This window comes from Phycodurus eques, chromosome 4 (genome assembly GCF_024500275.1).
Source record: "Phycodurus eques isolate BA_2022a chromosome 4, UOR_Pequ_1.1, whole genome shotgun sequence".
Classification (NCBI taxonomy): Eukaryota; Metazoa; Chordata; class Actinopteri; order Syngnathiformes; family Syngnathidae; genus Phycodurus; species Phycodurus eques.
In genome coordinates, this window is record NC_084528.1 from 16821338 (window position 1) to 16835042 (window position 13705).

Here is a 13705-nt window from a genome sequence, read left to right on the forward strand (position 1 = left end):
AACAGAAAGCATGTAAATTACTTATATTGTAATTATGTTCGTTGTTTTTTTTCCCCCGGACGAGCTATATGCATTTTTTTTGCTGCAAAGTGATGACATTAATAATAATATGTATGTATCTTGTTATTTACTGTTTTATTGTTTACTCTAAAATGTGCTCTTATTACTTGCTTAGCTACCCGAATTTACTGAATAAACGGATCAATAAATTCTAAACTTTGCTCTCAATACATTTTTGCCCAGAATATAATTTATTTTACCTTTTTTTATTTTTAACAACTACTTTTTTATTTTGTATTTAATGTGCCTTTAATGTAGCAGTGCAGCTGTTACAACAAAACAATTTTCTGCAAATAATCTATAAACATTTTCAGAGTAGTTTGCAGTAGAACAGCTCTCATGATGATGCAGTGTTGTTCTACACCACTGAAAAGTACAAGCACAATAATAAACACAGTACAGTGTTTAAAAAATAGAAGAAATACCTCTCGGACACTGTCAATCAAATTGGTGCATTCCTACCTTTGAAAAGGCACAGCTCTTCTATTGGAGCTCATGAGATGGTGCTAGGGTTCTGAAGTGTCCATTGGGTGTGTGTGAACTGTCATTGCTCAAGTGAGTGTCAGAGATTATGAGGTGCTCTGCCAGTCAGGCGAGCTCATCACCCACTAGCTCGAAGGGAGCAAAACAAATGGCCCACTCGTCGAGAGATAAAGGGTGTGTGGGCGTGCGCGCGTGTGGCTGGTTAATTTTACATGACTCCAGAAACACTTCTGGTGCACACACTTCCTGTCAACCAAGAACAACACACACATCTGCTCTTTAACGCTGCACAAATGGTGCAGCGAGGGATTCCAAAAGTGAGCACAAGTGATGAATTTTCAATGCCAGTCAGCATCATGGAGTAAGCGTCACCGGAGCATCTGGTGTATCTTGACCAGCGCAGGTGTCACAACTGCAGTCCAAGCAACTTTATGGGGGAAAGAGATATGACCTGGCAAACTGTCGAAATTTAATCACCTCAGAGAGCACAAGTATGAGATCAAGATGTCTAAACTCTTGTTGTTCCATTACATACTTTGTGGAAACGTGAAGGAAACAGCTTTAGGATTAGCGTCTGCTCTCTGTTCTATTCTCTGCAGTGTCCAAGTACTTTTGTCCAGCATTAGTGAGTGTTCCTGTGTCATGCTAGAGCCATGTGGATGACTGACAAGCGATGTAATGTTTTCATTACCATTCCTATAATACAGGTAGGGCTGGGGTCTGCATGGACCAACTTTTTGTGACAAAAGTTTCCCAAACCCCAACTCCAACTACAACTGTAACCCAACCATGCACCAATAACACAAACATATTAAACCAGAGCTGCCAACCTATAGAAAGTCACTTCCAGAACAATTTGTCCAAATTTGTCTGAATTTCTGGATTTAAATTTTTTTGTCAAGAGGGACAGTTATTGTAGTATATTATTTAATTGGACAAAAATAATTCCTGTTCAATTGCACAAAATAATCATTACTCTATAATCATAATCATTGATAAATTATGGCTTCAATATTTGTTATTTTAATGTTTTTTATTGCATTAACATTGTAATGGCGGAGGCAGGTGCACCCTGAAACAAAGTATATGAGATTTCGACATACCATCGCCAAAAATATCTGTCTATAGACAAATTCACCTATCAATTCTGTTTTTAACCTTGGTTAAAAAGAAACAAAAAAGTCTATTAAATCAGATTAATCAGATTTCAAAAGTCAATTAAAACTCAGCACTCTATTTTACTGACAAACAAATAACATTGTTGGTAACTGGACAGTTTATGCATGGACAATAGTAGGGCTGCACGATTATGGCCAAACTAATAATCACTATTATTTTGACAAATATTATATCACGATTATTCCTCATGTTAGGAGAAAAGCTTTATTTTTATTGCTTACTTTTCAACAAATATGTATCAATATATAACAGTTTTCAGTGCAAAATGAATCTTTAAATAAGAATAAATGCGAGATAATAAAAAATAAATAAATGTACCCAAAAAAATTCGACTTTTACCAAGGGCTAACTGCAAGTATATGCTTTTACAAAGTGCAATCACGAATTGTGATGTAAAAAAATAAGAAGATGAATCATTTCAAAACGTTTTGCTCAACTTCAATGTGACATATACTCAATTGAAAAACAAACTGAAACATTTTATGGAAAACGCAAAAAAATTAAAAACTTGCACAAACTAAACAATAACCTGGTTGCATGATGCTGTGGAAGCTCCCTTTGGATCACAGCTTGTGCAAGATGTGACGACAAAAATGACAACAGGAAAAGGTTAAGATCAACTAACCTTTATTTGGGGTTAATCAGAGGCACTTTAAAACGTGGCAGATTTGTGCTGACTGCAATTTACATTAGTTGGAATGTGACCGGATGATTCTGAACTAAGCCACATCCCCAGTTACAAGAGGATGTTTACACTTGTGCAACTGCATTATCTCAACGGTTTATTTTTACTCCCCTTTTTAAAAGATTTTTTTTTTTTATTGAGTTGTACAGGTTAAAGGACACATTAATTGTGGAAAAAAGTTTAGAAATGATTTATCTTTGTCCCATTCTTTTATATCACAAAAAACCTGGCATTTGAACAGGGTTGTGTAGATTCTTTTGTATCCAGTGCAGCTCCTCTCTGTTTGCAGCCATTTTGTTAATAGAAGCAGTGCACAACAGCTACTGACAATGGATAAATATTGAATTTAAACCAATTGAATTTGGTTAAGTTCCTTTCTATTAAACAGGACATGAGTAGGTTGAAATTGGTATAAACAAAAACCATCTAGGCTATAACTATGAAACTATCAAAAAATGGTAACTCAGCATGCCTTCTTGTGCCATGTGACCATTTACATAACCATCACATCTTTGTCAGGAGTCAGGACCTTCGTAAACAAACGGAGGACCCTCTGTAATTAGATTATTAACATATATTTCATGTCATATTACATGACAGCCTGTTGCTTTGTCCCGAAGCTGCTGATCAATCTATTTTAGTTGCTTATACACCTCTAATGTGTAACGAAGGAAGAGGGTGGGCAACATAACTCATCTTTGCCTTTGTGCAAAGGGTTTGTTGGGGGGAGGAAAAAAAACCAAAACCTAATTGTACCTCGTGGGATTTGGAGGTCTGCGCCACAAAGCCTCCGCCGTGAAAGTGGATGAGCAGGCAGGGGGATGAGGGCAGCCGCTTGGTCTTCAGCCTCAGCGAGAGGGAGATGGCGCCCGCATCAGAGCGGGTGAGCGATAGCAGGGTCTCACTATCCTGCAGAGAGAGAACAGAAGAAATGAACAATCCTTCAAGAGTAAGTTTAAAGCATCACATTAGGACAAGATGTAAACACGGCTTGTTTTATTGTGAGTGTTAGGGCCCCGCAGAGAGCGGGATTAGCAGCTGTGCACCTGCATGAACATGCACTCATTGTGCAACACAAACAAGCAAGGTTGATGAGATGTTGCCAATAGGCCTTTTTATCCCCCTGATGCAGTCTTGTATTTTTGTGACACTGTAAAAGCGCCACTGTGTTTTAGTTTTTAGCGAGATCAATGACTTTGAGACGTTTGCTAAATTGCTTGTCTGGTTACGTGCCAGTCTCCAAACAAGGAAGATGGGCGAAATGAGGGGGAGTGAGTGAGAGAGAGAGAGAGAGAGAGAGAGAGAGAGAGAGAGAGATGAAAAAGTGGTAGTGACGACGATGACAGCGATGGATTATGTGTGGGAGACGACTGGGAGAAGCTGTCAACAAAATTCCGACTCTAAAAAATTTTTTTCTGAATTTTCATCACTTGAATATGCAAGCTTTGCAGAGAAAACCCAGTGGAAAAAAACAGTGTTAAACTTGGTCAGACAACTATTAAGACATTTTTATTTCATTTATACTGCAGAGCCAAGCGCCCGATTCTGATGTTCGTGCCTATATCAGATTTTTTGGGACTGTTAAGTGGTACCTTTACTTAGGAGTTGAATTTGTTCCGTGACCAAGCATGTAAATAAATTTACTTAAATATCAAATACATTTTCCTCATTGAAATAAACTGAAATGCCATGCAGCTGTTCTAGTCCCCTAAAAAATCAATTGTGTTACGTGTTCTTAATAAAGAGAAATAGCACTGAATTGTATAAAAACTTAATAAAACACAATAAAAGAGAAAATGAAGAATTAAACTGGCTTTGTAAAGTGTAATAACTGTATATACTGTCATTTTTGTGTGTTGGATGTATGACTTTAAGGGGTGTGGCCTAGTGACTGATGCTAGGAGCTGGATTCGGGTTGGCGTAGTTGGTAGTGTTTGTCCGCGTGTGAGCCTCTGGGCATGAGTTGTGGCCTGTCACGGTCCTGTTCAATAAACATCGGAAAGTGCATCAGTGACTGTGACTCTCATTGCCCACATTCGAGGGCATTACAGTATTTTCAAGGTGCCATATTTTATCAACTTTTTCTAGTGTTTGGGATGCAATATCGGCTCTATGGTGCCTCAGTAAACATGAGAAATATGAATTAAAATCGTCCACGCGTTCTAAGTTGCAGACATTATGTAGTTTTTATCTCATTTTATTGTTATTATCCTTATTTTGTATTTTTGTTGTGTTTTTATTGCATTGTACAGCACTTTGGGAACCTCCTATTTGTTTAAATTGTGCTATATAAATAAAGTGGATTGGATTGCCGAGAGGCCTGAAATCAGGCCATTCGAATTTCTCGAGCTTATCTACGTCACTAGCGAAAATTTCCTTCTACCTCGCCGCTCCCGAGCCAGCGGTGTCAACATAATAAAAACGTGTGCCCTCACAAGTGGGTCTTCTACAAGGGGGCAACCAATCAGAGGAAGGGGGGCGGTCTTAGCCAAATGTGGACAAAGCGGATACAAAACTGGGTCAAACAGAAGAAGCTGTCAGAGGGGCCTATTCTGGACACTCATATGACAAAACCATGGTGTATTTTTTAAATAAAATTGACACTTTTGCACAACGTCCGTGTTAGAGAGTCACTCTATGGAGGTCTAAATAGTCCAAATATGGGACCTTTAACTGCTCCATTTCCCCCCCCCCACGTCACTCAAGAGGGGGCTGTATCTGACGTTTGGTTGTATGTCATATTTTGGCTAGCAATACAAAGCTAAAACATTTATTTAAAAAAAAAATTAAAATAAAAAATAATTTTTTAAAATTTTAAAAATTTAAAAGAGGCGATGGCTCATAACTCGAAAAACTTGTAGGTTGGGGCACTTGTAAGTCAAGGTACCATTGTATTTCCATGTATATTTCAAGTGACACATAGGCCATATGCCTGTTTATACTCAGGGAACACATGAAACAACCCAAATGTATACGCACCCAAATTGCACGTAAATAACTCCACAAGTGTCAACACCAGGCTGTGACAACACAAGAGTAAGCAATAACACTGTACATGCATAATACAAATATGAAATGTTCATAGGGTTTAGTTGGCCTAGGCTGACTCTTCCCCCTTGATTAAAATGAGGATAACAGTTTGTTTGGAAGAACCAAATCCATTATTTCACAACACCTAAAACTAGGAGTAACAACAAAAGGTCTGATTCCAATCTGAAGATAACTGATTCTTTGCATTTTTGTTTCTACTTTCGCTGCCATGAATTTTGCAGTTTGTACCACTTGGGAGCAAACAAACTGGAATTATGTCACTTAAACCATGCAGTGTAAATACAGCCTTAGTGCAATCAAATGACATTATTGAGTCTCTCAGGGAATGACATGACGGGTACCTGTCCTTCCCGCAGGTCATACGAGATGAGCCTCATCTGAACCGGAGCGGCACCGATGTGCGCCGAGGGCGGCGGTATGGTCACTGAGGCTCGGTGATTGGCTGCCAGTGGGAGGTCGAAGGGCACAGGAGGCACGGAAAGCGCTCGGTTCACCTTGACTGGTGTGGACGTCATACTGGCAAGACTCTACGGGCGGGAGGGGAGGAGAATGAGAACAAATTGAGAAAATGAGATTGTGAGTCACAAGGCAAGTTCACTACAAAGAAAGAGAAACTACAGTACATGAATAAATCATGAAGACTGCTGAATGAATTGAATTTGAGTCTATTAAGTACAGCGCAAACTGAGTGTGCCTTCATGTGCAGCGTGACCATGTATTCTTACGCCACTGCACAAACTAGTTAAAGAGGCTCTAAGCAGATATCCATGATTCTCAATACATTAAATTTTTTTGAAGTGCTGAAAACATATGCAAAGACATAACAATATAGTCCTGAATTGTTGAGACATAGCTTAAGCATCTTTTTCACCACTTGAATTTTCCTGATTTTGTGGGCGGGGCTAAAACATAGCCCCATGATGTCACGGGGTGGGCTGTATACTTTCTTGCGCAAGTTCCCTCCCCAACTACCGTATGTAAGTACAAAGTGACGTCATTTCGTTTGGCTATGCTGCTCAGTTGTGTTAGCTGTGCTTAGCTTCCATAACAAGGCCCATTTACCACTGCAAGCTAACAGTGGCAAGCTAACGATGGCTACACCCCGAAAATGCGTCTTCGCTGGATGCCTCAATTTACAGAACAGCTCGGTAACATTTTTTAAGCTCCCATAAAATGAGGAAACAAAAAAGCGATGGATTGACTTTATAAAGTCACACGTGGATGGTGAGCTGAACATCAACACCACCACACGACTCTGCAGTGCGCATTTTACGACAGATAGTTTTGTAAACTTTCACCAGAGACAACATGGCTTCATGGGTAACTTGATATGAGTGAATAGGGCATTGGCAACTGTCTAAACTAAGCTTCCTCCTACCGTCCCGGTGTTGTCAGGTGCCGTGTTCGGCTGTGACATTATTCCACACAACAATGAGGGTACGTTGACTTGTGTGCCTAGTTTTATGATTATAGTCCACAATAACCGTTCAATTTTGAAGTTGAGCCTCCTAACATGATTTTACATCGTATAAGGTATCACCCCCTCAATATGTTTGATTCCTTTTGGTGCATCCATTCGACACGCCCACAGTGTCTGAGAGCTGGCCCTTATTATTCAAGTTTTGAAACCTGATTTTATATACTTTGCAATTTTTGTATTCATTCAAATTTGGTAGGCTTGTTAAGCTTACTCTTCTCTGTGGTGTGTTGGATTTATATGCCATTTTTTGGCCCTGTTTAGTGCCTCTTTAATTGCGCGCCGTTTGTAACCTTGAAATCTCGTATGACAGGACCGTCGGAAACCAAGGACCCCTGTACAGTGGTACCTTGACTTACAAATTACCAGACTTAATCGAACAAGTGACGGTTTGCAGCTCGAAAAAGTCGTAATATCGAGCACTTCAAGGTCTCAGTATATGAGAGTGATGGCCTATATTTGAGCCATTTCTAAGCCATATATCCTCAAACGATGTAGCGCACAATGATCGACCTGCGGTTTACGCCATCCATATGGTTTTGTGGTATATGCTGGTACTACAAATCAGTGGAAAGGATGAATCACAAATAGTGATGAAGCGAGCTGGCAAAGTCGCAACAGCTTTCAACGACTCCACTCACCGACAGCACTTCGGTCTCTGTGATGTTCCAGAAAGTCTTCCAGAAATGGACGTCAAGGTTCTGAGTGATGCGCTCAAATTCGGCCCCTCTCAACTCGGGGTCGATGGCATACTTGCCCGACCTAAATAAGGAGCTGGCCGCTACACCTTGGGGAAAGGTTGGGGCATATGAAATGACATGAGTGCATTTTTCAATTGCGTTGCGGCGTGTGTTGTTTGGGAGACGATGGATCTTGGAAAGTAAAACTAAACAGTAGACTAGTGTTGCAGTGAGTGAAAATCATTTCATTTTGGGAAATGGATCTCGACGCCTCTGGGATCTGTCCAAAACCTTGAACCTTTCTGACTCACAGCACTACAACCATGTCGTAATATAAATCTTTTATGGCTACACTGCTCATGCAACTTTGAGACCAAAGCATTTTCTGTGTATGGCACTTAGATGCAGCCTTGCAGCTAGTGTTTTTGCCCCCAGTTGTGCGCGAGGATGGACGGACAATACTAAGGAAGGAAGGAATCTATACAGACACAGGGTAATTTGTAGGTAGCCTACTCTGTTGACGAGTACAAAAGCTTTCAGACTAAAGATTCATTATCTCCGTTGGGACAAGAAAAAAAAAGGGCCAACTTTGCCCAGTTCACTCACCATACGGTGCAATACTTCCTGCCTCCACTGTGGCGCAGCAGAGAGTACAAGAATGAGTGAGTTGAACAACAGTGGAACTTTCAAACACCCCCAAACAACATATTACATACACATCACTGGTGCCCTTACCAGTGATGGCATACGATAACCACCACCTTGCCCCACTGTGCCACCCCATCTTTAAACCATCCATCTGTTTTCTACAGAGTTTGTCCTCATTTGAGACACGGGTGAGTTTGAGCCGATCTCAGCTGAATTTGGGGCGAGAGGTGGTATATTTTGGACTGGTCGCCAGCCAATGTCAGGGCACAGATAGACGTACAAGCGTTCACACTCACATTCACACCAATTTAGAGTCTGCAATAAACCAAGCATTCGTGTTTTTGTAATCTGGGAGGAAGACTGAATGAAACCCACACAAGAACAACATGCAAACTCCACACAGGTAGGCCTAAGCCTAAAGTCAAAAGCAGCACCTCAGAACTGTAAGGCAGACGTGCTTACCACTGGGGCACTGTGATACCCTGCTCAGAACAAAATGTGCAAAATAAATAATTTGACTTCTGTTTTATTGTACAATGGCTTACTTCTGTTTATACTATGTATGTTAATTTATTCCTTAATTTAAAATATTTTTTTAAATTAATACAGGTTTATGGTGAGTTTGAAACGAACACAGAGGGTTCTCAGTTTATGACAGAGTTCTGCTCCTATTCTAACGATGTAACCCAAATTTGTATATGCAGTCCCCTCCAAAGGTCTTGGCACAGCAAGGTCAATTCCTTTGTTTTTGTTGTATACTGAAGACATTTGGGTTTCAGATTAAAAGATGAATATGAGACAAAAGTTCACAATTCCAGCTTTCATTTCACGGTATTTACATTTAGATGTGTTAAACAACTCAGGACACAGCACCTTTTGTTTGAAGCCACCTACTTTTCAAGTGAGCAAAAGTATTGGAACAGGCATTGAAACCGACCTTGCCGTTCCAATACTTTTGGAGGGGACTGTAAGACGGAATGCACTGTAGTCTATCACATACCTACAATCAAGTCAAAACTCAAAACACTTAAATAAATGCCATAAATATAAAACAATGGCAAGTATGGCAGTAACTGAGCGTGCCTTCCTGTGCCACATGATTTTGAATTCCCATGCCATAGCTCTAAGATATACTGTGATATATATATTAACCAGACCCCCAAACTATTCAACTGCTCAGAATTGTGCCTCTGTGGTGGCAATTATTGGCAAACACATTTCTAAGGGAACTGAATTTAAAGTTAGCCAGTAAAAAGTGCTGTCTGCGTTGCGTTCCACACAATATGTATCGACGGGTCGTCTGGTGTTTACAAGATTGAAAAACATTCTAAAATATGAAGGGAACCGCTGATTCCCGCCGAGATTCCAAAAGGATGAAAGAGAATGCAACACATACATAGAATCAAAAGATGGGAGATGGGATTTTGAGGGGTCAAGCAGCAGTAGGGAGGCAGCGAGGTGTGACGAAAGCGACTTGTGAATGACAATGGAGACGATGCTGACCTATTCCAGACTGATGCCGCTTGTAGTTATCTCCAAAGGCCACGAGGCCGATGGCGATGGTCTGCAGGGAGGGCCGGATGGCTGGAGTGAACTGGTGGGGCCGAAGAAAAAATAAATCATGGCCTTCAAGTGTAAAACACCCATTTTCTGTTTCATTGCAAAGCAAGAAACAGACTACAACTTATGCATGAAAAATACAGTACTCCCTCGCAATATCGCAGTTCATCGTTCACGCCTTCCCTATATCACAGATTTTTAATTCGATTTACAAACTTTCACCTTAGGAACATTTCAGACATACAAACACTTCTGTGTCAGCCACTTTCACAAACCACTTTTTTAATACAGTGGTGCCTTGAGGAACAAGTTACTCGGCTTGTTCCTCAACATTTTCAAGATACAAACCGTCATTCGCCCAATTTTCTTTTTTGACTTGCAAGCGAAAACTTGAGATACGACAAGCGCAGTGAAATCAATTCAACTCACTACACAATAAGCAGCAGTTTGGCAAATATTGACCAATTGATCAAAAAAACAGGTTTAAAGCTGTTTAATTCCACTTCCAGACGAAGTTGACTGTCAAACTAAACATAAAACAAAGAATTTCATGTCGTGTATTTAAAATAACCACATATAGTAGCTTTGGCTTAGGAAAGTCCACTTAGCTTAACAATTCAAAATGCCTTTGACATGCTAATGATTAGAATCGATTGTCAGAATTTGAGAAGCAACAGATATTTGAACACAAATATTTTTTTAGCTGATTTAGGACAATTGTGATGTGCTGAGTCTAAATATCAGAATGGTTTTGCTCAATCAGGTCAATCTTTTGAACTATGGCCATATTTCTGTTTACACGTACAGGTATTTTTACTTAACAGGCTGAACTAAATGGAGGTTTGAACAATCAATTTAGAGGTACTTTTATCAATGTTTACTATTCAATTTACAATAAGTTAAGTTTGTAAGATTTGATTCATAAACGGTTAACAACTTTGCATAAGAACCTGACCAAGACAAACAGATGTCATTTTTGGATTCAGCGATGTAAAATTGTCCTAAATCAGTTGAAAAAACTAAGACAAAAAAATTACAAACATGTTGTAACCCAGTGTAATAATACTCACAGGCATATATTCTTTATCCTCTATGAAAAATTACTAATAATACATAATCTTACTGAGTCACTTAAAGTAGCAGGTACAAGTACTATTCTTCGTTTGTGTCTATTATGCTGCCTCACAAAGGCCAAGGCGGGCACACCAGTAGGAGCAACACAATTAATTGGATTGAAGCATTAAGTCATGATGCACAAGCTGTTTAATTCTTTACATTTTATTTAATTATTCATTATGCTATATTATAAATATCTATATGCTATATTTTAAGTACAATATTATAATATGTAATACAACATACAATATATAAAACAAATAAATTTAGGGGAGGCTGAAATGGCAATTGAATTGAATTGGCGTTTTCATTCATTTCAATGGGGAACGATGAGTTGAGAAACGAGTGTTTCAAGTTACAAGTGTGGTCAAGGAAATAAACTTGTATCTCAAGGTACCACTGTAGGTCCACAAGTCCATATTTAGAGTTGTACGCCTTCAGCGTAGTAACATGTTGTGCCACAAAATGTCGGGCAGCACTAGGGTCCACTGGAACTGGCTTTAGCTGTATAATCACAGCCCTAACAGAGCCGGAATGGCTCGTGTGTTTGTAAGGTAATGCTTTTTCTGTATTTGTTTGTTTTAATCAACAATGAAACATTTTTTTTATTAACAGGGATTGCGAGAAATGTTTCAGACCTGACACTCACTTCTCTCCCCGTGCTCTGTTAAAATTGTATGTGTCAAGCCAGAAAATCACATTCACGTCAGATTATGGGATGCCCTGTCTATGTGAAAGCACACAACACAGTGTTGCTGTGATATCTCATGCCACTAGGGTGTGTGTGTGTGTGTGTGTGTGTGTGTGTGTGTAAAAGACCAAGTTGGCAGGATAGGTGTAAAATAGATTTATAAATCATTACTTAGTTACTATATCTTTGATCACCAATGTAAGACAGCGACGTACAGTGGTACCTTGACCTAAAAGTTTTTAGAAATTTTTTTACTCAAATATTGCTTGGGTTAACGAACTATGCATGCTGACATCCATGTGGAATGTTCATTCTGCTTTTTTCCATACAGCGTATATATCATTCTCTCCGCTCATCACGTATTTCAGATATATTTGTTTTTTTTGCTGTATATAGGCCAAAGTATCAAGTTCCAAGAAAGTGAAAAGTGCATGTGATTGCGCTGTTAAAAAGATGAAATTTTCGTGTGCTGAAGAAAAACTTACAGCAGCCGCTGTGCTTGCTGCGGATGGAATGAAATGTCAGCTACAAGTAGAGATATGCAGCAATCACTTTGCAATTCAAGTTATTTGAATAACGTGTGTGGACACAGAACGACTTAAGCTCGTGAGTCAAGGCACTACTGTATAGTGACAGGCAGAATAACCAAATTATCTTCCACTAGACAGCAGAGGGTACAATTAACCTGTGTATCCACTTTTTGTGACATTTTTTTGGTGATGTGCCATAAGATGTTTTCTAATATACACTTTAAAACGAGTAAAATATGTGCCTTGGCTCAAGAAAGGTTTGGAAACACTGCACTAGAAAACTGGGAAGTCAAAGCTTTTGTACTTCCGATGAGGAAAATTACACTGGAATGCCAGGAGAGTTATGGAGGGACAATAATGAGCATCGACATGTCATAGTCTGATGGCACACAACAATTGACAGTGAAACATGAAATTTTGTTGACCTTGCAAGTGATACGTCCAACTTTCTCAAATCCAGCATATTTCCTCCCAGTCTACCACTCCTGAGCTTGACTTAACATAACAGCTTTTTTTCCAATTATGATCCCACCTGAAAGCCCAGGCAGCGGCCGTAGAAGCAGCCCTTGTGCATAGAGCTGTATTCCCGCACAAAGCTCTCGCTGAGGCCGCTCTCATCGTGGAAGAAGAGGTCGCCGTGGCTGTTGTCGTGCAGCATGCGTTGGGCCAGGTAGAGCAGCGCCCGCAACTGGCACAGGGCATTGCAGTAAGCTTCCATCTCACCGGCATTGTGGGACACACGGAAGAAGATGCTGCGCCGGTTGGCGGTGATGTAGCGGCCCTTGTGGATAATGTGGAGGAGGCAGCAACGCACCACCTGAAACAACCGACCAAGTGGGTAATATTTTAGCATAAGGCTCTCGCAAGCCGGCCGGCTTTCTGCTCACTCACCTTACTGTTTTTATCATCTGATTAGTGGAAAGGCTATATAAGTTTAATGTATTATTACGAATAAAAAGCTTCAATAATCATAGAAACACATAGGGAATGATAAGTATGTGTACGTATATAAATTTATTATTCATTTACATTTATTTTAAATGTGTGCTTGACTGACTCAAAAATTTGCCGTTGGCTTGTAGCTGCTAGTGAAAGTTATCCCCGCGAGGACGTCAGGACTTGTGGCTAAAATCACTCCTGAGTACGTTCACTGCGTAGTACGTCATTCCTTGCGCAAAAGAATCATCGTACGAGTACATTGCTCCTTAGCGGATCACAAACGAAGTTCAACGAACGAATCACTCGTGTCTAAGGGATCGCGAACGATAAGTACAACGAACGAATCACTCTTCAGTTCCTCTGTACACCAGTTCACTGAACGAATCACTCAGTTCACGTAAGTCCCTCCCCCGCCTGCATGGCGCTGCCTGACGCTGGCTGTTCATTGGTCATTCGCCGAAGTGAGTGACAATGCTGGCGAAGCGCAAATCACATGGCAGTATGTTTAATGAAGTCCTGCCCCCGACTGCACGCTGGCTGCTCATTGGTCTGCAAGCGCCAGAACTTGTGGACGTGCCTTTGATGTTTGTTAACAGAAGATAAAAT

At 40.1% G+C, this 13705-nt stretch overlaps 1 protein-coding gene across 5 annotated transcripts in view; it reads right to left on the bottom strand.

Annotated features, from left to right (window-relative positions):
• The window catches only part of lipeb (lipase, hormone-sensitive b), a 51649-nt gene that overhangs the window by 13903 nt on the left and 24041 nt on the right, over nucleotides 1–13705 (bottom strand). For 2 of the 5 annotated variants that reach the window (XM_061674297.1, XM_061674295.1), the window contains 6 exons: nucleotides 12693–12977; nucleotides 9767–9857; nucleotides 8222–8248; nucleotides 7577–7722; nucleotides 5800–5985; nucleotides 3164–3316 (listed from right to left, as the gene is read on the bottom strand). In XM_061674297.1, the coding sequence (XP_061530281.1) occupies nucleotides 3164–3316; nucleotides 5800–5985; nucleotides 7577–7722; nucleotides 8222–8248; nucleotides 9767–9857; nucleotides 12693–12977 (888 nt within the window). The remainder of the gene's footprint in view (nucleotides 1–3163; nucleotides 3317–5799; nucleotides 5986–7576; nucleotides 7723–8221; nucleotides 8249–9766; nucleotides 9858–12692; nucleotides 12978–13705) is intronic. The other 3 variants (XM_061674298.1, XM_061674296.1, XM_061674299.1) reach the window with 2 other exon arrangements.